Source organism: Antechinus flavipes, chromosome 2 (assembly GCF_016432865.1).
Source record: "Antechinus flavipes isolate AdamAnt ecotype Samford, QLD, Australia chromosome 2, AdamAnt_v2, whole genome shotgun sequence".
Lineage (NCBI taxonomy): Eukaryota > Metazoa > Chordata > Mammalia > Dasyuromorphia > Dasyuridae > Antechinus > Antechinus flavipes.
In genome coordinates this window covers 246291547-246314027 of record NC_067399.1, presented here as the reverse complement: position 1 = coordinate 246314027, position 22481 = coordinate 246291547, and the positions used below count along the sequence as shown (strand labels likewise).

At 35.0% G+C, this 22481-nt stretch overlaps 1 protein-coding gene and 1 long non-coding RNA gene across 2 annotated transcripts in view; one reads left to right on the top strand and one right to left on the bottom strand.

The window, feature by feature from the left end:
• VAPB (VAMP associated protein B and C) overlaps positions 1-22481 on the bottom strand; it is a 66424-nt gene that overhangs the window by 9060 nt on the left and 34883 nt on the right. Inside the window, exon 3 of the mRNA XM_051976651.1 lies at positions 2002-2105. Coding sequence (XP_051832611.1) covers positions 2002-2105 — 104 coding nt within the window. The remainder of the gene's footprint in view (positions 1-2001; positions 2106-22481) is intronic.
• LOC127548961 (uncharacterized) lies at positions 176-20757 on the top strand. Its single transcript, XR_007950488.1, has 2 exons — positions 176-1475; positions 3598-20757. It is a non-coding gene; the product is annotated as an uncharacterized LOC127548961 (long non-coding RNA).

Below are 22481 nucleotides of genomic sequence, written 5' to 3'. Positions count from 1 at the left end.
TGAGAATCAGGACATAATAAAGCTGCTTGGAAAAGAATTAGGACTTTCTTCCTATAACAGTTTCAGAAAAAATGCACTTAATGTAAAAGCCCAACTGAAGACTTTAAAAATAAATGTAGTGAAATCTGTAATAAAAAGACCCATAAAATCAAACAAATTAATTTATCATAATATAAACATAAATTTCAAAGCTTCCTATGTCTTAAAACTTTCCTAATTTAGTATAAAATGTTCCTTCAGGGAGTGGATACAAATCTTAGGGAAAAGACTGCAGTGGCAAAGAGAAAATCTTTTCAAATTATATAGTACTTAGTAAACACTTTAATAGCTATAGAGATAGATAACATTTAACTTTCTTTTGCTCTGTTAGCATGTTATACCAAGAATCCTGGTATTTCATGGAATGTAAAAGAAGGGTTCTATGGGTTCAATGTTGGTGATCAATTATTTTAGTAGAAGAGAAGGGAAGGCAGCATCTTTGAGTTCCATTAATACATTTCAAGCCCAAAAACAATTCTCTACCAAAATCAGTCAGGAAACTCTAGGTTGAGAGAACAAAATTAAGTTACTTTTTACACCATGCTCTTTTCTACTATACCAATTAAACCAAAATTATTTAGGTGAAAATAATTCACTGAACAATTTAAATTTTAGGTTGCCTTCCCTTTATAACTTTAAGACATAGCTAGGCTGAGCTCCCTCCCTGCTGCTAATTGCTAGTGAAACATTCATAAGGAATAAAAACTCATTTTATTATCACTAGATAGATAGATAGAAGATTTGTTAAATAAGATAAAAAAAAATAAATTTCAAAACAAAAGGGAGAAGACTCCAAACAAAAAGCGTTTTAAACACCCCAATTTACCTAAATAAAGAGAAGCATAAACTTCAGTCCAATAATGCACTACTAAAAGGTAAAGTATTTGAGGGACTTCTTGTTAATGAAGTTATATGTGATGAACTCTTCTTTAATTTATCTCAACATGAAATCATCTAAAGTTTCCAATTACAATGTATCATAAATTAAACCAGGATTCTGCCATCCACTTATATTTTGATGAAGATATGAATGGAAATGCCACATGGAAACACAGAGTGGGCTACATGTGGGAGTAGTCTGTAGAATAGATAGATCTTTCTATAAATAGATATATTTATAAAGGATAATTTAAGTGAATGACAAGGAGATAACTGAATTAGCCTGTCTCTATTCCCTGGATGAACCCACTGTTCTATTTTTAGTTGGCTGGCTGTAAAGTGTTGAAAGCTTTGTGGGACATATAATTTGTTGCATCTGTTTATCCTAAGGTGACCAGATGTCCCCTTCTAAAGGGATGGCCTTCTTTGATTACATTTTGTTCCCTTGAATGAGGATCTCCCTTTTATAATCTGTAACTCCGCACCTCTTCTATTTTTCCCAAATGTGTGGACAGAACGGCACCTGTCTATGTGAGTCTTTTTTCATCTCTTAGATGGTAAGTCTGTCTTTTATTAGGTAATTTGCTCAGATTCTGTGGATGCTTTCTTTCCCCTCCATAACATAGTATAATAAAAAAGATGATTATGCATGAAACAGAAAATATATTGATAACATTTGGGAAGTAATTTACTACTGTATCCTTATTCAAACGAGACAGTTAAATATATAGTTATTATGCTGAAAACAAAATTAGAGGACTGAGGGTAAAAATTGAAAAGGTCTAGGTCCCTAGATTCATGATGGAAAAAAAAAAATAAAGTGACCATTCAAAGTGCCAGGATCTATGGGGCTCCCCATATCTTTTTTGGGAAAAGATAAGAAATTATAAATTTTAGGAAACACCAGAATATAATCTAAAAACTTAAAAAAAAATACCATATCGAAATGATTTATTATTATTATTACTATTGTTATTTTTTTTTAAAGAATGCAGACACAAAGCTGAGCCTAGACAGGTTTAGGTTTTTTTTTTAATTCCAAGGGAAAAAAAATAAAGAGAAAGATGTATTTTCAGTACTTACTACTGCTTCCATATCTGAGGTGTCAGTCGGAGCAAACATAGATTGAACCATAAACTTGTGTTTACTTTTCTCATTAGGATCATAATCGAAAGGCTGTAGCATCACTGAGGAAGAAAATATTTCATTAGGTTAAATTAGACATTATCTTTGCTCATGTGATAATAGCAATAGTAAAAAGGAATCCCATATACATTTTTTAATTGGGTGAAATAAGGAGAATCTAAGAGAAGATGAAATCACCAATTCTTCAAAGTATCTACATTTGCACAGTACTTTATCTCAGAAGCTTTTTGGCACGATGAATAAATTTGGTCATTAGGTGACCCTGACCATTTTTTTTTAACCTTTTAGTTATACTAATACTATAGAAAGATCAATCATTGGGAGCTCCCTCAGTCAATGAAATCATAGATTCAATTTCTATTTCTCCCTAACATTTAACATTGCTTTTACATGCATGTAATTTAGGCATTCCAATAACCCTGTGTGATAAGGAGGACAAATCTGATTATTTCCACTTTATAGATGAAGGGACAGAGAGAAGCGTTAAGGAAATAAAACCATCTGAATGACAATGGGAAAGACAAATTCTGAGACTTTGCTTTCCATATGTAAAATGAAAAGGGTAGGATAAGAAAGCCCTCAATGATCTCCTCCAACTCTAAATCCTATGATCATAAGGTTAAAATGTAAGGATTTTTGAAAAGCATTTTAGACTTAAATTCCATGATGGCTCCTTTCTCCCAAGAGAATGCTTAATTTAAGTACTAATGGGGCAGCAATGGAATGGACTCGAGTCAGGAAGAATTCCTGAATCTGAATCTGGTCTCAGATACTTACTAGTTGTGTGACCCTGGGCAGGTCACTTAACCCTATTTGCCTCAGTTTCCTCTTCTAGAAAAAGAAATGGCAAACCATTTCGATATCTTTGCCAAAACAACCCCAGATGGGGTCATAAATGGCAGAAAAGATTAAGCAAGAGAAACAAATAATATAAAAGCCAAGAAAGAAAAGAAAATACTACCCTAGTAGTAGTATTTATACACCCACAGCCTTTCTTTACTTTGGAATTCTTACCCAAGGAACATACCTTTATTACTAATGAGAAGAAAGCACTCTTTCTCTCTCTCTTTAAAGCTTTTTATTTTCAAAACATATGCATGGATAATTTTTCAACATTGATCCTTGCATAGCCTTGTGTTTCAGGGGAAAGCAATTTCTCTTTACCATTAAATTACTGGATTCATGTATCCTACTCTTTAGGAAAAAGGACTTCATTCGTGTCAATAAATTATTATCTAACATAGATCACATGGTAAAGAAAAAGAAAATAGAAAACAAGAAATTTTCTTTCCATAAGAAAATCTTGTCTAGTATAGTTTGAATTCTAGTGTTAACTCAATGTAATTGATACAATGCTTGTGTTCACACCTTTACTCATTGGTGTTCACAAGTATGAGAGTTTTACAAGGTAAACTTTGTAACTTTGTGAATTCACACCTCCCTTGAAGCTCTTAGGACCAGAGAGCACTATGGGAGAAAATCCATAATCCCTCTCTTTCGTATCCCACAATTCCTCTCTCTCATATATATAAGAAACAGACAGAGGCTCTCGGACAGAAATTCAGCTGAATTACATGAAGAGGGGAGCGTCAAGTCAGAAGAAGCTAGAACCAGGAGAGAGCTCTTCAGAGGCAAGACAATCTCAACTTGATGCTGGCTCTGGAGGCTGAAGAAAGTAGAGGCAGAAGCAAAGAACAAATCTGCAAGAGCTTTTAGAACCAAGGAGAGAGAGAGGCCTCTAAGAAAAGCTAACCGGGCTATATTGGAGATTGAGAGCCAGAAGCCCTCTCTCCGAAGCAAGAGAGAGATCTATTCCATTTCCCACTTGGCTGGCTGGAGGACTAAAGGACAAACATTTGGATTTATTTGGAGGGAGCTCTTGGAACCAAGCAGAGAGTTAGACCTCTAAACTAACCGGGCTATATTGGAGGCAATAAAAGATCTGAACTTTTACCACCTGGCTGCATTTTGAGGTGATTATTACTTTCAATTGCAACTAAGGCTGCCTTCGGAAAACCTCCCCGAGAAACTTGCTCTCACCCGGAGAGAACCATCATATATTATTATATTTTAAAGAAGAAAAACACCACAAATATACACTCCAAAGCAATATTTGATAGCTAGAATTTATTATATCAATGTGGTATAGTGTGGGTAGATTTCTCCCCAAAATAAGTACATGGAGGAAAATTCTAACATAGCATGGTTTTATCTGAACCAAATGACACCCCTCTCTCTTAAGTAAATAATATTGTATTTAACACATGTATTTATTTTAAAAGTCATTTTGTTCTCTGAGATTCTATAAATATATTTCAAGACTGCTCACCTTATTTTCTTCATAGAATCACACAAAAGATGTCAGAAGAAACTCAACCCTTATCCCATTTGGTTCAATTTTCTCACATTAAATATGAAAGAAGTAAGATTTGAAGAAAGTGGTTCCATAGCTTCTTGAATATTGGGTTTGTGGATTATTTCACTTAGGTTAGTACAGAGATCATAACTGATAGAATAATAAATGCTTGTTTGATACTTCATATAAACCTCATTTCTTATGGAATGATGCATGATAGAGACTTAAACCTTATTAGTCACTTTCATGCTTGCTGTAAATGCAGAGTTTTCTTTTCCACAATGAAGGCAGGAGAGGAAATATTAGGAATCAAAGGGCCTAGGTTCAAATTTCAGTTCCTCTATTTACTAGCGATGTGTATTCTCTCTATAACCTCCTTTACTTGTGTTATTCTTCAAATTCAACTCAAAGTGCTACCTTTTACAGACAAAGCCTTCGAAGATTCATTTCAATGAGTGTAGACCTTTCTTCTCAGATCTCATGCAACCCTTTTTTCTTATGCCCAATGCTTTAACTTGACAATAGCTAATATTTATGTAGTGCTACTGTGCTGGGCACTATGCTAAGGAGTTTTACAATTATTACTTATTCAGTACTAAGTATGACATATTCATTTACATGTGTTTGCTCCCAATTTGATTAGAAATGTTCTATAAGGACATATTCCACTTCCACCACCATCCCACTCTGGCCCACATATATAGTAGAGGTTTAACCATTTGTTGAATGTTTGTAGACTACAAATCTTTAGTCTTTAAAATTGTCCTTGGTATATTCCTCACAATGTTCACTCAAGTGTGCTCTTTGCTATGAATAACCCTGTAAGAAGAAAATACTAGGCAGTTTGGATATTCTTTTTTTTTTTTTTTTTTTTTTTGACAAGGATTGAACAGCAGAGGAAAAGAAAATATCAGTATCTTAGAAAGTAAACCTTTTATAAGGTAAGTCCCTGAATGCCCCAATCTAGCTAAAAAAACAAAATGCTAGGAAAAATACTTTCATTCTGTGTATAAGCAGTAGATCAAGGAAGGTCACTAAAGAATGAAAGGTCTTCATACCTGGTGTTTAGTTCTTGCAATTTCCTAAGTATGTTTTTGCTCTTATACTTTTTACTGGTAGCTTGCATACCTGAATGGAAAGAATTTCCATGTGTTGAAGGTCACTGCTGGCACCCACAAGTTAGAATGTTTTTTTTTTTTTTTTTTTTCAGTGAGGTACTACTGGTTAGCATCTCTCACCTAAACATCAATAGTAAGAGCTTGCCCTGAGAGTCCTGTTGCCAGTGATAGACTGGCTATAGAGTTGAACTCATTTAACCCCCAAATAAAATTCTTTCCTTCATCTTCCAATTCCTAATGAATAAGTCTGACTCAGACACTCCCTTGTTCATAAACATCCAGTGGCTTCTTAGTAGATATAATATAAAGTTACTTCCATAATTAGGGCCCTAATCCAAATCAGTTTAATAAACCTTTATTACTATGTAAAGGATCCTATGCTCCTCTCCTAATCATCTTTCTAGCCTTATTTTGCTTTAGTTTCCTTCATGTTCTCTCTAGTCTGGTCATAATGAATTACAAGCTACTTTCCAACTAGAACTTCTGCCTTCAGCTTCCTTACATTCTTCACACAGGTTGATTAAATATCTTCTCCCATCCCACCAATGCCTGAAGCTCAGATCAGGTACCATTTCTTCCATGAAAAAAGCTTTGCCTGTTATCTTTAGCTGAAAATGTTCCCCCCTCTCCCCCCCTCCAAATTTTCCTAGATCTTGTCTTTTTCCTCTCTGCCTTGTATTATGTTTTGAACAACATTTCCTCCAGAAAATCCAAGCTAAAGGAGGAAATCTGTAATTTTAAATTTTTTCACCTCCCCTTCAACACAAAAGAGTATACATGTTTGCTGAATTCAACTGATTCAGTGGCAGATGCACAGATAGACCAGATAAACACCCCAAAATACTAAAAATGAATTAGCAAAATGATCCTTTTTTTTGGAGAAAACTATTGATGGAGACCAGTACTTTCTGAGCAACTTACATCCTTAGAGCTGCCTAGAGCACTGAGAGATTGAACGACTGCCAGAATAAATAAACACAAAGAGTATGTCTCTGTGTGTGTGTATGGGGGGGGGGAAGGAGGGGTGAAGGAAAGGCAATGTGGTGGTAAACGGGAGGGAGAGTTAAGGGGAGGAAGTGGGGGTGGGGAAAGAGAGGGGAGGAGAATCAAGGCAGGTCCCAGACATTAAGAATGTAAGCTTTCTGAGAGCAGGGCATGTCTCAATTTTCTATTCATATGTTCACCATCTTGCACAGGGCTTAGCACATAGTAAGCACTTAATAAATTATATTCATTCATTGAAAGCACATCTCAATTTGATTTTAAAAGGCAGGTATTATACACAGATGAAATGAGAAAGAAGACAATTGTGGATATAGGGAATTACTTCTGAGCAACCACAGGGAGGTGGAGATAGAATGTCACATTCAGGAAATAGCTAACAGACCAGTTTGACTAGAACAGAAAATAAAGCTGGAAAGTTATGTGAAATGCTATCTATCACTCGAGAGTAAGGTAGGGATACTGGAGTCTAGATTGAGACATTCATTTCTGGACAGGGTCAGCATATGTATTTGTTTTGCTTAATTATTTCTATTTGTTATAAGAATTGTTTCCCCCAGTGGGGAATTACCTGTAATGAGATGGAAGGAGGGAAAGGGATACACACACACACACACACACACACACACACACACACACACACACAGATAGAATTTGAAGAATTTTTTTTTAATATGCATAGAAAAGAGGGTGGTTCAGAGAAACAGAGAAAGACAGCTTTGAAACTGTGTTGAGATTATGCTATTCTGAGAAGAAATACAAGCTTTATGTAATGGAGATATATTAAGTTTACAGACAATACATTTTTTCCAGTTTGCTGTATATAGAAATGTACATTTTTTTCAATGTTTGTTAAATTTGGAATAATAGAAAAATTTTGTTTTAAAGAATGAAAAGTGGGAGCTAAATTATATATAGTTTTTTGATAGCCTTTGAAGACTAAGACTTGGTTACCATGTGAAGAATAGACAGGAGAGGAGAAAATGGAGGCAGGGAGTCTAATGAAAAGGCTATTTTAATAGTTGAGATGATGAGGCTGATATGGAAGTAGGTTTAACAAGGGACTTTTCATTTGAAATGAAATTAAGGGAGAGGAATAGGTAAAGACAACTCCAAGTTTCTGAATCTGGATACAAGCATTAGAAACATATGGGGGGAGGGTCCTCAAAGTCATTCCCTATTGCTACTAGAAGGTCCTCCCTTCTTTCTTGTTCCTCCAAAGTTACCTGCTGAGCTTCAGACCAGTTTTAAGAAGAAAGTCTAATCCAACCATTCTGGAGAGCAATTTGGAACTATGCTCAAAAAGTTATCAGACTGTGCATATCCTTTGATCCAGCAGTGTTACTACTGGGCTTATATCCCAAGGAGATCTTAAAGAAGGGAAAGGGACCTGTATGTGTAAGAATGTTTGTGGCAGGTCTCTTTGTAGTGGCCGGAAACTGAAAACTGAGTGGATGCCTATCAATTGAAGAGTGGCTGAATAAATTGTGCTATATGAATATTATGGAATATATTGTTCAAAATGCCCAGCAGAATGATTTCATAAAGGCCTGGAGAGACTTACATGAACTGATGCTGAGTGAAATGAGCAGGACCAGGAGATCATTATATACTTCAACAACAATACTATATGATGATCAATTCTTTTTTTTTAAATTTTCACTTTATTTATTATTATTATTATTTTTTAAAATAACTTTTTATTGACAGAACCCATGCCAGGGTAATTTTTTACAACATTATCCCTTGTACTCACTTCTATTCCGATTTTTCCCCTCCCTCCCTCCACCTCCTCCCCCAGATGGCAAGCAGTCTTTTACATGTTAAATAGGTTACAGTATATCCTAGATACAATATATGTGTGCAGAACCGAACGGTTCTCTTGTTGCACAGGGAGAATTGGATTTAGAAGGTAAAAATAACCCGGGAAGAAAAACAAAAACGCAAGCAGTTTATATTCATTTCCCAGTGTTCTTTCTTTGGGTGTAGCTGCTTCTGTCCATCCTAGATCAATTGAAACTGAATTAGAATGATGATCAATTCTGATGGATGTGTTCATCTTCAGCAATGAGGTGAACCAAATTACTGCTCCAAGGGAGCAGCAATGAACTGAACCAGTTACACCCAGCGAAAGAACTCTGGGAGATGACTATGAACCATACATAGAATTCCCAATCCCTCTATTTTTGCCTGCCTGCATATATTTTTTTTTATTTAAATTTCCTTCACAGGCTAACTGTATACTATTTCAGAATCCAATTCTTTTTGTACAGCAAAATAATTTGGTCATGTATACTTATTTTGTATTTAATTAATACTTTAACATGTATTGGTCATCCTGCCATCTAGGGAGGGGGTGGGGTGAAGGAAGGGAAAAATTGGAACAAAAGGTTTGACAATTGTCAATGCTGTAAAATTACCCATGCATATAACTTGTAAACAAAAATCTGTTAAAAAAAAAAAAAAAAGAAGAAGAAGAAAGTCTATATTGGGAACTCTTCCTTGAATCCAGAGCCAATCCCAAACAAAATAATCAAACTAGTAAAAGTTTTTGTCCTTCATTGCCTGATAACTGACCAGGTAACGCAGACATTTGACTGTCTTAATGCGCTGTTCTCAATTCATGGCCAATGTAAAGGAAGAAATAATGGGTTTATAACTAGGAGACTTGTCTAATCCTAGGTGGTTCTACTAAAATTGGGTGACACTGTCCCTAACTTCTCTAAGCCTCCTTTCTGTTACCTGCAAAACAAGAGGGATAGGCTCTTAAGACCCCCTCCAACTCTAAAACCAGGATCCTATATTTAAATCAGTTTTGCTTCTTAAGCTATGTTTGTGACAGATAAAAAAACAAAACAAAAACAAACAGGAAAAGAAAACAAAACAGAAAAAAGCTTTGAATTTTCTATGATAATCATCTCTAGGCACTGTGCTCTCTGTGGCAAGATGGCAAGGACTACAAATCTGTTTTTAATGTTTGCAGACTTTACTACTCTAAAAGTAAAAAAATAAAACTGGACTGATTAAAAAAATACAACACACCACCACCAACAAATGAATACCACTAGACCAGATGGTCTCCAAGGTTCAGCTTGATCTCTCTATGATCAAATGTTATAATTTGCACAGCTAGATTTAGCAATTTAAGAGGGAAACTTTTCTACAGCCTTAGGGGTTCCAAGTGAGCTGGAATGTGAACAGTGCACTCTTAAGTGAACAGTTGCTGATGGTAACAGATTACCTTATCAAGTAGCTCAGCAGGAGGGTATCAGATTTCCCTTCCAGAATTAGAATACTTATGAAATATAAATGTAGATGTCATATAATAGAATTACAAGGATGTCAATATAAAAACCTTTAAAGTATGAATGGAAATTGTGGCAAGCCTGTGAACTTCTAGGATCCCCCCTCCCCGCTGAAAATTTAAACAATTACTGCAGGGGGGGAAAAAAAGAAAGATATTTAGGATTAATTCTGAAACATTAACGGTTCTTTCTTGGGACTCCTGATCGAAGGAGTGATATGTAGTTTAAAAGGTCAAATAATCATATAAACTTCCTGAAACTTCAGGATCTTTCAATGTACTCTGTCTTTTGCTTAACAACAGAACTAACATTTTCCAATTTATATTATTTGCCTCTGTTACTTTATGTCAAAATCCATTACTTATAATCTAGTATCATGAACTATGTATGAAAGAACATTAAAATTTAAATAGCACAATCCTTTATTCTTTTAAGTACATACATGTAAATTATGACAACTTAAATGTGACTCTTGCATTTCAGCTATAAAAAAGCAAGAATGTGTCCACAAAACCTATCCTAACTGATCAAAAGGTACTTATTGCTATGGTATTAATTGAGACACATTGTCAGACAGATTGCTATTGTTGTTGTTGTTCAGTCATTTCAGTACTGTTTGATTTTTCATGATCTCATCTGGGACTTTTTTTTGCAAAGATACTGGAGTGGTTTGCCATTTCCTTTTCCAGATCAAGAAAATAAGGTAAAGAGGATTAAATGACTTGTCTAGGGTCACAGAACTAGTAAGTGTTTGAGGTCACATTCTAGACTTGGTCCTCTATCCACTGTACTACTCAGCATGCTGTAGGAAAAAGAACTGGATGTGGTGTGAGAGGAGGCATGGGTTCAAGTCTCAAGTTCAATATACTAGCTGTCTGAGTGAGAAGTAAAATATAACTTTGACGAGCTTCAGTTTCTTCACCCTAACTACACTCTCATCTGTAAAATGAGAATGCCTGTAAATACTTACAAGTTTGTTTTGTAGGTGAAATGCCAATATGTGTGCAAAGCATTTTATAAATTTTGCATGAATATCAGCTACTATTAACTTCAGTAGAGTGATGATTCTGGGACAATCCTTATCCAACTGATATCTTTGCTATATAGCTTTTAGTTAAATAAAAATTATTAAGTAAGATTTTGTTATAGAGTGCCTGTAGACTTTCTTTCAAAGAAACAAAAGTAACTCAGAATATGTCTATTTTCAAAAACCAAAGTAAGTTTATAAGAAATTAAGATTTGATCAAATAAAATAATCAAAGGAAACTAAGCAAGTAACAAAAACTTGTCCAATGACCAAAAATATAAAGTAGGTGATACAATACACTACTAAAATAGCTCTCACATTACTACTTTTCTTTACATTTTCCTTACCACCATCTTAATCCAGGTGCTTCTCTCTTTGTATCTAGATTGTATCTGGATTTCTACAATTACTTTTGACTGATTCTTCCCACCCATCTAAGATTAATCTTCCTAAAATATCACTTCCTTTCGGATTCAAGAACCTGGAAATGGCTCCCCATTACATGAAATCTAAACAACTATGCCTATCTTTTCAACAAGGAGGTGATTCAGGACAATTCTAAATGATTGTGATAGAGAGCCATCTATATCCAGAGAGAGGACTGTAGGGACTAAATATGGCTCACAACATAATGTTTTCACCTTTTTTGCTAGGTTTTTTTTCTTTCATTTTTTTCCCTTTTTAATCTGATTTTTCTTATGCAGCATGACACTTGTGGAAATATGTATAGAAGAATTGCACATGTTTAATATATATTGGATTGTCTGCTGTCTAGGGGAGGACGTGGGGAGAAGGGAGGGAGAAAAATTTCGAACACTTGGTTTTGCAAGGGTGAATGTTGAAAATTTGCACATATTTTGAAAATAAAAAGTTATTATTTAAAAACAACTATGCCTAGCTTTTGTAAGGTTGTCAAAAATTTGGACCCACTCTTTATCCAATTTTGCTTTTTAGTTTTACAATTTTTTGGTTCTCATTTTTGTTTGATCAGTCTCCTTTCTTTTCCCTTACTCATATTTTCGTGATTCCTACCTCTGAGCTATCCCTCATACTACCCCTCAAAGTCAGTACATACTGACTCATTTTCAAATTGTACTTTGTATCTTTGAACTATCCTCTCCTTTCTATATACATCCTAACTACTCATCACTCTTGACCTATCGGAGTGGTTTTCTAATGGTTTCTTTGCCTCCAAAGTATCATCTCATTTCAGTCCAATCTCCACCTAGGACCACCTGGATTTTCCTCAAGTGCAGGTTTGACTTTGTTCTTCAAATTTCCACTCAAACTGTAATGGCTCCCTATTGTCTCTATGATCAAATATAAATTCTCTGTTTTATATATCTATCTTTTTGTCCTTTGGGTCCATATCAAATCAGCTGTCTTATGTGACACTTCATACCAGATATATACATATTGTTTTGCTTACTTAAATGGCCCCAGACAGCTACAATTTAAGGGTTTATTTTTTTCCTGTTTTTTTCAATATGAGACTTGTCACTTTTTACTTTCAGTGCCTACTTCATTTTCAAATTTGCTAGTGGGTAAGAAATTACATAACCATAATTATTTGAACTATGTGCAAATTAGAAGTAAACAGATTTGAATGAAGGGCTCAAAATTAAAGGGGCATGTACTTCAGGAATTCTATTATGTTACCTTTTTGGAATTCTTGGCTATGTATTACAGAGTTTGAATAACACTGCTGGAGAACAGAATGGATACTTTTAAAAACAAACACACAATTAATTGACTTTTTTCTGATCAAAGTCAAATCAAATAAGCTTTTTAAGGACCAGTGTGGATTACTCTTCTCTGACAGTGATGCAGTTAAGTTTATTAAAACCTTTTATTGCCTACTGTCTCTATCAGACTTTTAAAGAAAATTCTATCTATGGAAAGATAAAGAAAAAAGAATGTGGCTGGGGAAAAAGATAAAACTTCCCAAATTCTCCTTTCACTATCAGCATTCCCCTCCCACCCCCCCACCCCCCCACCCCATCCCCGATAAATGAATTCCTGGTCATCTAAAACACACTCAGATCTCTGGCACTTTTTGTAAAAGGCCAGTGTCCAAGACTGGCCACTCCAGATCAACTAAGTAGCCAAATACGCGGAGTCAGCAAAGTCTCAAGAGGATGAATTATAAGCTGCAAATAACACTCTAATTACACTAACTGGCCAAAGTCATGATTCTGAAAGAAAGAACTGCTGCTTTCTTCCTCAGGCTATGCTTGGGAATGCTTTATATTAATTATATAATTTTAAAAAATCAAATAAGACAGCCTTATGCTCACCTTGAATTCTTTGAATTTAATTTTAAAACACAATTCAACAATAGGCTTAAAAAAAAAAAGACAAATTCTCCAATAATTTTTTAACTCTTGAGATCACAGAATAAAGTATAGTTGTTCTCTTTCTCATATTCTGAATTTCCTCCTTTGGGAAATGCATGTACAACTAAAATGTAAAACTGAACGGCAAGTAACAGAACACTGGCTGCTTTGGAGAAATCATAATTCAGAGATGGTATCAAAAAAATGTTAAACTTGGTATATTACAAGAAATGTGAGCATTCTCAATAGATCTACAATTTTACTACTTTACCTATTATATCTGTTGGCTGACATGGTTTGTATTATGAATGGGGCAAGGGTGGTGGTAGAAGGGATAATCTCTTACACTTGAGAAGCAATGTCATAAACATCTCTAATAGCTTGTCACAATTTAAAAAAATCTGACCATAACAAAAATATTTCCTCACATTATGTTTTGAAAAGTAGTGGACAGAAATAGGAACAGGTACTGTGATTTCATTAATATAGGGCACTGCTAGGTGAAGAAACTGCTTCTTCTTCCAAAGTTGGGCTATATCATCTTTGGAACTTAAAAATCTTAAGAAAGTTTGGGGGGAAGGGAGAGAGCAATGAAAGGAGAAATGACTTGCTTAAAGGGGCTAATCCCAAATCTGCCTGACCAGTTCTTAATCCAGGATATCAAAATGCCTCTCAAAAGACTTTTTTTATTTTGAGGCATAGAAGGGAAGCATATCTTTTATAGGGGTCCATAAGAGCTAAACAGAAAAGGCATTTAGCAATTCAACAATGATTATCAAGTTTTATTTGCTTTAAATTTTTAAAATTTGACTTTGGGGAAAAAGCAAATAAACTCAAACACTCCCTCCTTATATCGACTTGATTATGCTCATTTTCCTGAGTTCCAAAAATATAGGTTGCTGTAAAATAGTAGAAAGAACAACAGATTTGGATGGAATCAAAAGTCTTGGACTAGGATACCAGTTTGATGCTTTGGTGGCTTTAAGATATGGGCAATCACCTAGGCTTTCCAAGTCTGACCCTTTATCAATAAAATGGGGATAACTATAATCCCTACCTGAGATTAAGTGAGACAATGTAGTACTTTGTAAATCAGAAGCCATGTTTTAGAATTTCATTTCATAAAACTGTGTGGCAGAATGTGAATGGATAGGCACCAAAATCACCACCACTACAGGCACCAAACATTATGGGCCCAAGAGACCAAGATCAGGAATCAGCATTTCACCTAGGGGTACATTTTAAAACTGGTTCACAGGGTAACAAAATTCTTTTTGCCTGATTTTGTGATGTGGAACATTTGGAAAAACAAACAAAATCAAATAATGCTCACTTATTCTTTTCCCCCTCCCTCCAATGCCAAAAACTGATTTACAATCCTTCAATGAAAGGCACTCTAGAGTTCAAAGTAATATGATATTATGGGTCTTGAATTTTGTTGAAGCATTAATTAAGTTCCCTTTAATATCAAGTTCCTGAAAGTTGAGAAGAAGTCCTTACAGTGTTTCTGGTGGCTTCCTGACAGCGAGGAAGCCTGGCTTCCCCAGAGCACATCACTGATTTATAGAATTCCCAAAGTCTGGTTCCCCTGGCCAGCTGGACAAGCAGTTAACACCATTATCCTGAGAGTAGGGATGGGTTGGGAGAGGGAGAGAGAATTAGGAAAGAAGATAAATTTGAGAAACAGATACACATATACTCTCTACTCCTTTATCTTGGGGGCTTTCAGAAACGGGAAGCAAACAATGCTCCAGACATTTCTTTCTCTTGTACTGCAACATTCCTTTTATTAATCGGGGCCATACTATAAATATCAAGTAGAATTCTATATTATATTTTATATAGCATAAATTAACATATAGCATTGTACTTTTAAAAGAATACATATATATCTTTATAGGTAGAGAGAATATCTACTTCTTTTAAAGATGTCTTTCAAGTATTTCTTCTATTTTGGGTAAGACTGGACAGATCTATGATTTCAGTGGCATAAAGGAACTCTCAATGAGGAAACTCCCTTTTATAATCTTAGACCGTTGTCTGAGGCACTGAGAAAAATGGTAGACTCTAGGTTACCTAGATAGTATATGTCAGAGAAGACTTAAATCCAAGGATTCCTAATTCTAAGGCTGGCACTCTATGCACCATGTCCCACTGCCTCTCATTCATGAATTTCTCAAATGGTGAACACCTTCTATGAAATCTGATAGGAAGCCTAAAACAACTGAAAGAATACTGGACTGGGGTTCAGCAAACCTAGGTAATACAAGTTACTTATTGTCTCTGGGCCACAGCTTTATCTGTAAAAGAGTAGGACTCCACTGGCCTACATGATTTCTAACCTTCCTTTCATTTGTGAGTTTTCAATGACTCTTTTCTTTGAGACCCCAGCATTAAGTAGTACGTTACATTTTCTCTAATTCACCAGGGATATACTTTCTTAAATGATCCCTTGAAATGAAACATCCTTCTTCCCACTTCACTTTTCTTTTAAAGTTATGATTTTCTTTATTTTTATAGTGATCTAGATTGAAACAGCTCTCTCCAAGATTACTAATGACCCTTCCATTGCTCAATCAGGTTATCTTTTTCTGTCTTCAGCTCTTTGAATACTCATATCTATATAGCAGATGATCCCAATTAAAGCTACTTTGATAGGAAGGATGGATAGATAGGTAATGGAATGCAATCAGATGGATTCAGGATTCAAGGGATATTTGTTCCTTGGGTCCAATATCAATATGGTGGGGGGGGCTGAAGGGTCTCTAGGAGTACTCCAGGGACCTCTGTGCTTGGTCCTGTATTGGCATTTTTATCCATTAGTGGACAAAAGGGTAGATGGTATAATCTTATCAAAATAGCTGATGTTAAGATGCAATACTTGGAGAGAAAGCTAACATAGTGAGAGAAATCAGGGTTCAAGACTTGAAAGTTTAGAAATTCTCCACCAAAGCACAGAGGACCACTTATTGGGTATATTATAATGGGGGATTCCTTTGTATATGAGTTGGGTAGATGGTCACTGAAGTCCCTTCCTATTTCCAAATTTTATTCTATTGCTCTCCCTTGATTCTCCTACTGACATGATCTCTCTTTGGACTTGTCCCTTCTGCTCTTTGCTTTTATACAAGGTCTTCTTCAAACCTAGAATAGACTCCTCTGCCCTGAAATCCTCACCATCCTTAATTCCTCAGGGATGTCTTCCTAAATTTCCCCCCAAAATTAATGCTCTTTCCTCCTCAAACTATTTTATGCTTTTATATGTATAGCCACGGGGTATGAGTTTTTGTAGCCCCATCACTAAAAACAGTGCCTTAAAAATAATGGCTACTTAAAAATTTGGCTTTCAAAATAGCTGGATTTCTCAAAAGTGAAAAATTATTAAGATGCACATTATATAATGGCTTTTAAAGAACAGTATTCAGCAGTGGACAATCATGTTTCTGGCCTTCCTCTTTTCCCTACAGCTTTATTATGAGTAAAATAAAGGATTTGGTTATTAAAATCAGTAATTCTAATCTGCTGATGGCGATTATGCTCAAATTCTATTTGGATAACGAGAATGCTTTACAAGGGGCTATTTGGATTAAGTAGCTGAAACAAGGAAAAGTAAGGCTCTAATTCTCTTCTTTCCAAACTTCCTGGATTCTTAAACACTATTTCCTTGTTCTTGTTCTTTTTTTTTTTTTTTCCACTTTGATCTAGATGCCCAAATCTGCCAGAAAGTTCCAGCAGAAGAGTAGAAAACCTGGGGAAATGGAGCCCAATTAATCTCACTATTAAATTCAGGGAGCAAATGTCCATGAAATCACTGAATATTTGCACTACATGAATGAATCTTTCAATTAGTTGTTGCTGAGTGGCTGAGTGACTTCATGGCCCTGTAGAGCAACTGTGTATATTTTTTTAAATTTTAAAGTTTTGAGTTACAAATCCTGTCCCTTTTTCTTCCCCTTCCCTGAGATGATAAGCAGATATAGGTTATATGTGTACAATTATGTAAAACATTTCCATGTTAATCATTTTGTATAACATTCTAATAAAAGAAAAAAAAAAGAAAAGAAAAAAAATTCTATCTACCCTCATTCAATATCAGATTTTGATTTGTTTTGTTTTGCTGAGGCAATTGAGGTTAAGTGACTTGCCCAGGGTTACACAGCTAAGAAGTATTAAGTGTCTGAGGCCAGATTTGAACTCAGGCTCTTCTGACTTCAGAGCTGCTACTCTATCCACTGCACCACCTAGCTATCTCTAATATCAGTTCTTTCTCTGAAGGTGTTAATCCTTTGGGATTGTCTTGGATTATTATTGCATTTCTGAAAATATCTAAGTTATTCTCAGTTCTTCATCAGACAATACTGCTATCATGTATAATGTTCTCCTAGTCTTGTTCACTTTACTATATATCAGTTCATATAAGCTTTTCTAGGTTTTCTGAAATTATCCTGATTATCATTTCTCATAGCACAATAATATTCCATTGCAATCATATATCAAAGTTTGTATAGCCATTCCAATTGATGGGCCTCCCTTCAATTTTCAATTCTTAGCTACCACAAAGAGCTACTACAAATATTTTTGTATAAATAGGGCCTTTTCTCTTTCTTTGCAATATGGAATATAGAATAAGAAAAGTATTGATCAAAGGATTTTTAGCACTTTGGACATAGTTCCAAATTGCTCTCAAGAATAGTTGGATCAGTTCATAGCTCCCATCAAAAAGGGCACTAGTTTTACCATATCCCCTCCATTTTAATATTTTCTTTTCTTTTTTTTTTTAAATGACAGCCACTCTGATAGATGGATTATTTACTTATTCTATTTCTTCTGGGCAATATATATTTGTGTAAATATTCATCAAATTTATTGGCATAATGATGGGGTCAAATAGCTCTTAACAATTATCTTAATTTCCTCTTCACTGGTGGTGAATTCACCCCTTTCATTTTTGATACCAATGATTTAGTTTCCTTTGTTCCTTATCTATTTTATTGGGTTTTTTCCCCCCATAAAACTAGTTTCCAGTTTTATTTATTATTAGTTCAATGGTTTTCTTACTTTCAATTTTATTAATCTCTGACTTTTCAAGATTTCCAATCTGGTGTTAATTGGGCATTATTTGTTCTTTTTTCTATTTTTTTTTTAGTTGTATGCTCAATTCATCAATTGCTGTTCTCTATTTTACTAATGTAAGCAATTAGATATAAATTTCCCAAGTACCATTTTGGTCCCATCCTATAAATTTTGATAAGTTGCCATTTTCTTTACTGAAATTATTGTTTTTTTCCTATGATTTTGTTCTTTGATCCATTCGTTTTCTTATCAATAGATTATTTAATCTCCAATTAATTTTAATTTCTATTGTCCATTATCCTAATATAATCTGAAAAGATGTGTTTACTATTTCTGCTTTTATACATTTGGTTGGGAGATTTTTATGTCCTGATACATAGTGTCATGTATTGCTAGAAAAAAGTTTTATTTTTTTCTTTTTATTCCCATTCAATTTTTTCCAGAGTTCTATCACATTTAAGAATTTCTAGAATTTTATTCATCTCCTTAACTTCTTTCTTGTTTATATTTATCTTGTTCTGAGAGGAGAAAGTTGACATCCCCCACTAGTATATTTTTTTAATTACCTATTTCCTACTGTAATCATTCAATTCTTCAAAAATTTAAATGCTATATGATTTGATATATATATATTTAGTACTGATATAACTTCATTGTCTATAATAACTTTGAGAAAGATATAGTTTCCTTCTTTATCCCTTTTAATTAGTTTTATTTTTGCTTTTGTTTTGTCCGAAACCATGATTGCTACCTATTCTTTCTTTGTTTCAGCTAAAGCATAATAGATTCTGTTGCAGCCACTTATCTTTACCCTATATGTATCTCTCTGCTTCAAATGTATTTATTAAAGAACACATAATAAGATTCTGGTTTTTAATTCATTCTCTTATCTGCTTTCATTTTATGTGTGAGTTCATTCCATTTCCATTTATATTTACATGAACTATTTGTTTTCCTTCATGCTAATTTTTGCTTATCTCTGCTCCCCCCATCCCTCTGAAGAAGCATTTTAGTGATCTAATCACTGCCTTTTTCCAATATGCCCTCTTTTTTATTAGCTATTTCTCCCTGTTCTAGTATCCCTATCCCTTTTAACTTCCTTATAGGGTAAGACAGCTTTCTATATTTAATTGAGTCTGTATGTTATTCCAATTTGGATTCATGTCATTTCCCCTCCATTATAATACATTTGTGTGGGATAATTTACCCCATTCAATCCTCCTTCCAGTACAATTTTCTTTCTCACCCCTTTGTTTTTTGGGGGTAGTATCATCCCATCAAAGATACCTTATATCCAAATCTTCTGTCTACATATACTCTAATTGCTCTTATAATAATAAAATTGTAAGAGTTACAAATATTGTCTTTCCATATAGAAATATAAACATTTTAACCTTATTGAGTTTCTTATGTTTTCTCTTGTTTCTTTTTTACCTTTTTATATTTCCACCGACTCTTGTATTTGGAGATCAAAATTTTTTTTAGTTCTCTTCTTTTTATTAGAAATGCTTGAAAGTCTGCTATTTCATTAAATATCCCTCTCCCTCCCTCTCTGTCCACTTTTTCCCTGTCCCCCTCCTCCCAAAAGATATATTCAATTTTCTTGGGTAAATAATTCTTAGTTGTAATCCTAACTCCTTTGCCTTCTGATATAACATCTTCCGAGTCCTCTCTTTCTTTAATGTGGAAACTGACAAACTTGTGAACTCCTGACTGTAGTTCCTCAATATTTGTTTGAATTGTTTCTTTTTGGTTGCTTGCAATACTTTCTCCAAGATCTGTGAGCTCTGGAATTTGACTATGATGTTCTTGTGAACTTTCATTTTGGGATCTCTTTCAGAAGGTTATTCTTTCAATTTCTATTGTGCCTCCCGGTTCTAAAATAATTGGGGCAGTTTGCTTTAATAATTTCTTGAAAGATGTTGTGCAGGCTTTTTTATTTTTTTTTTAAATCATGGCTCTCAGATAATCCAATAATTTTTATATTATCTTTCCTGGATAAATTTTCTAGGTCATTTGTTTTTCCAGTGAGAAATTTCACATTTTCTTCTGTTTTTCTTTTACTTTTTTGTTTTTGTTTTATTGTATTTTGATATCTCACAGTCATTAGCTTCTTCTTGCTTAATTTATTTTCTTCTTTTTGCTTTTGTACTTCCTTTTCCAATTAGGCAATTTTATTTTTTAGGGAGTTATTTTCTTCATTAAATTTTTGTGTTTTCCCTCCCATATTATTGACTCTTTCCTCTCTACGACTCTCTTGCATTACTCATTTGTTTTCCCAGTTTTTCTTCTAATGCTCTAATTTGCTTTTTAAAATCCTTTTTAAGCTCTTCCAAGAATTCTTTTTGGGATTGAGACCAAATTATATTTTTCTTTGAGACTTCATAAATAGCCATTTTGACACTATTGTTGTCTTCTAAGTTTATGCCTCCTTCTTCCCTGATTATTACCATACTAATTTTCTACTCTCAAGCTCTCCCACACTCTGCTCATTTTTTCTGTCTTTTTTTTTTTTTTTTTGGTGAAGAAGCTTTTTTGTGCTGAGATTCTGATTCTTACTTCTGGCTTACAACGGATGTCTGGCTTAACTGCTTGCTTCTTCTGGAGGGTTCCCTTCTGGCTTGCATACTGAGGGTGGGGTTTCTCCATTGGCCTTCCCTAGGTGTTGGGGTTTAGCTTTTGGTCTACTCCAAGGTTAGGGCCTTGTTGTGGAGTTGATGTGGTATCAGAGTCTTTCTAGCCCTGAAGGAGGAATTTTGTTGCTGATCTGCCCATGGGAGAGGTTTCATTGTTGGCCAGACTTGGAGTGGGGGCAGTAGTGGATCAAGATCTCCCTGATGGCTTGTGCTGAGAGTGGGGTCTTGTGCTACACAGACTCTTCACTTACCTGCGTACTGCTGGCTTATAGGAGGAGGACCCTCACTAGTGGACTGTCCCAAAGCCTTCCCATGGTGAGTCTGTATCATTTTCCTCCCACTCCAGTGAGAATGACCTTTCCTGCAGGGCTGGTAAGCTGCTTCCCTGCTCCAAAATCAATTCTGAGATGGGTTTCTAGTTGTTCAGAGGGGAATTTGATAGGGCTTCAGAGGGATCCTTCCTTCCTTTGCCATCTTGGTACTGAAATATTCCATGATGTTTTCTTGGCTGCTATTTTAGAATGTTTTGCTACTTCCTTTCATAGTTTAATACAAACAGGGATCAAGTGACTAGCCTAGACACATCTAGTAAGCATTTGAGATCAGATATGAGCTGTGGTTTTTCTGACTACAAGCCCAATGCTCTCTATTCACCTAGCTGACCCAAATGAATCTTATAACCCCTTCATTTTAGAGATGAAGAAACAGCCCCAAAGGGATAAAATGATTTAGCCAATGTCATACATTTAAAAAATCACAGCTGGGATATGAACCCAGATTTTTAAACTCCATTTCTGGTCAGTTTTCCACTATATATAGAGAACATTCCCCCAGTGTTTCCTAAACTATACTGTAGAGAATCACAGCTTTTTCAGAGGAACAGCAATAATTGTCTGGAAACAAATAGAAGAAGGAAGGGTCCCTTTCTTGAAACTGACAAATGGAAAGAAGAGGAGAGGCAAGGCAAGGCAAGGCAAGCAAGGCACAGAGTGAGGGCTGAGATGCAAATAAAGTAAGGGGCAGGCAATTTCTGTCTTGATGTGGTGTCAGGAATAAGAGGCAAAGGATGGAGGTTAATAGACTGGTATAGGAGAAGTAGGACATGAAAGTTCATGGAAACAACATGAATGTTTAAAATTAAGCTCTTATTCTCCAGTATGATCTAAGCTTGTTTTTGTATATAACCTATAACAGAAATGGGGAATATCTATGTTGAAAATTCATTTGCTAAGGCAACCATAGGAGATGAAGAGCTGAAAGCTAAGTATAACAACCCCCCACTGCCCATAAATGATGTTATAAATATCCAATGGCCCTTGGCAGAAAAAAAAGGTTTCCCCACCTTTGACCTATAAGCTTGAGGTACCCAAGGATTATGTCTTCTTCCTTGAATCACTATTAATGTTATCTCAGTTTGTATCAAAATCACAAATATTCAGTATAGAAAAAAAGTCCAATAGCTTCCAAAATTACCCTGAATCCCTGCTTTATGATCAGTGTCAGTGATCACTCAAATCAGCATGTGTATGTGTGTGTTCTGTCAATTCAAGTATCAGAGTAGTCA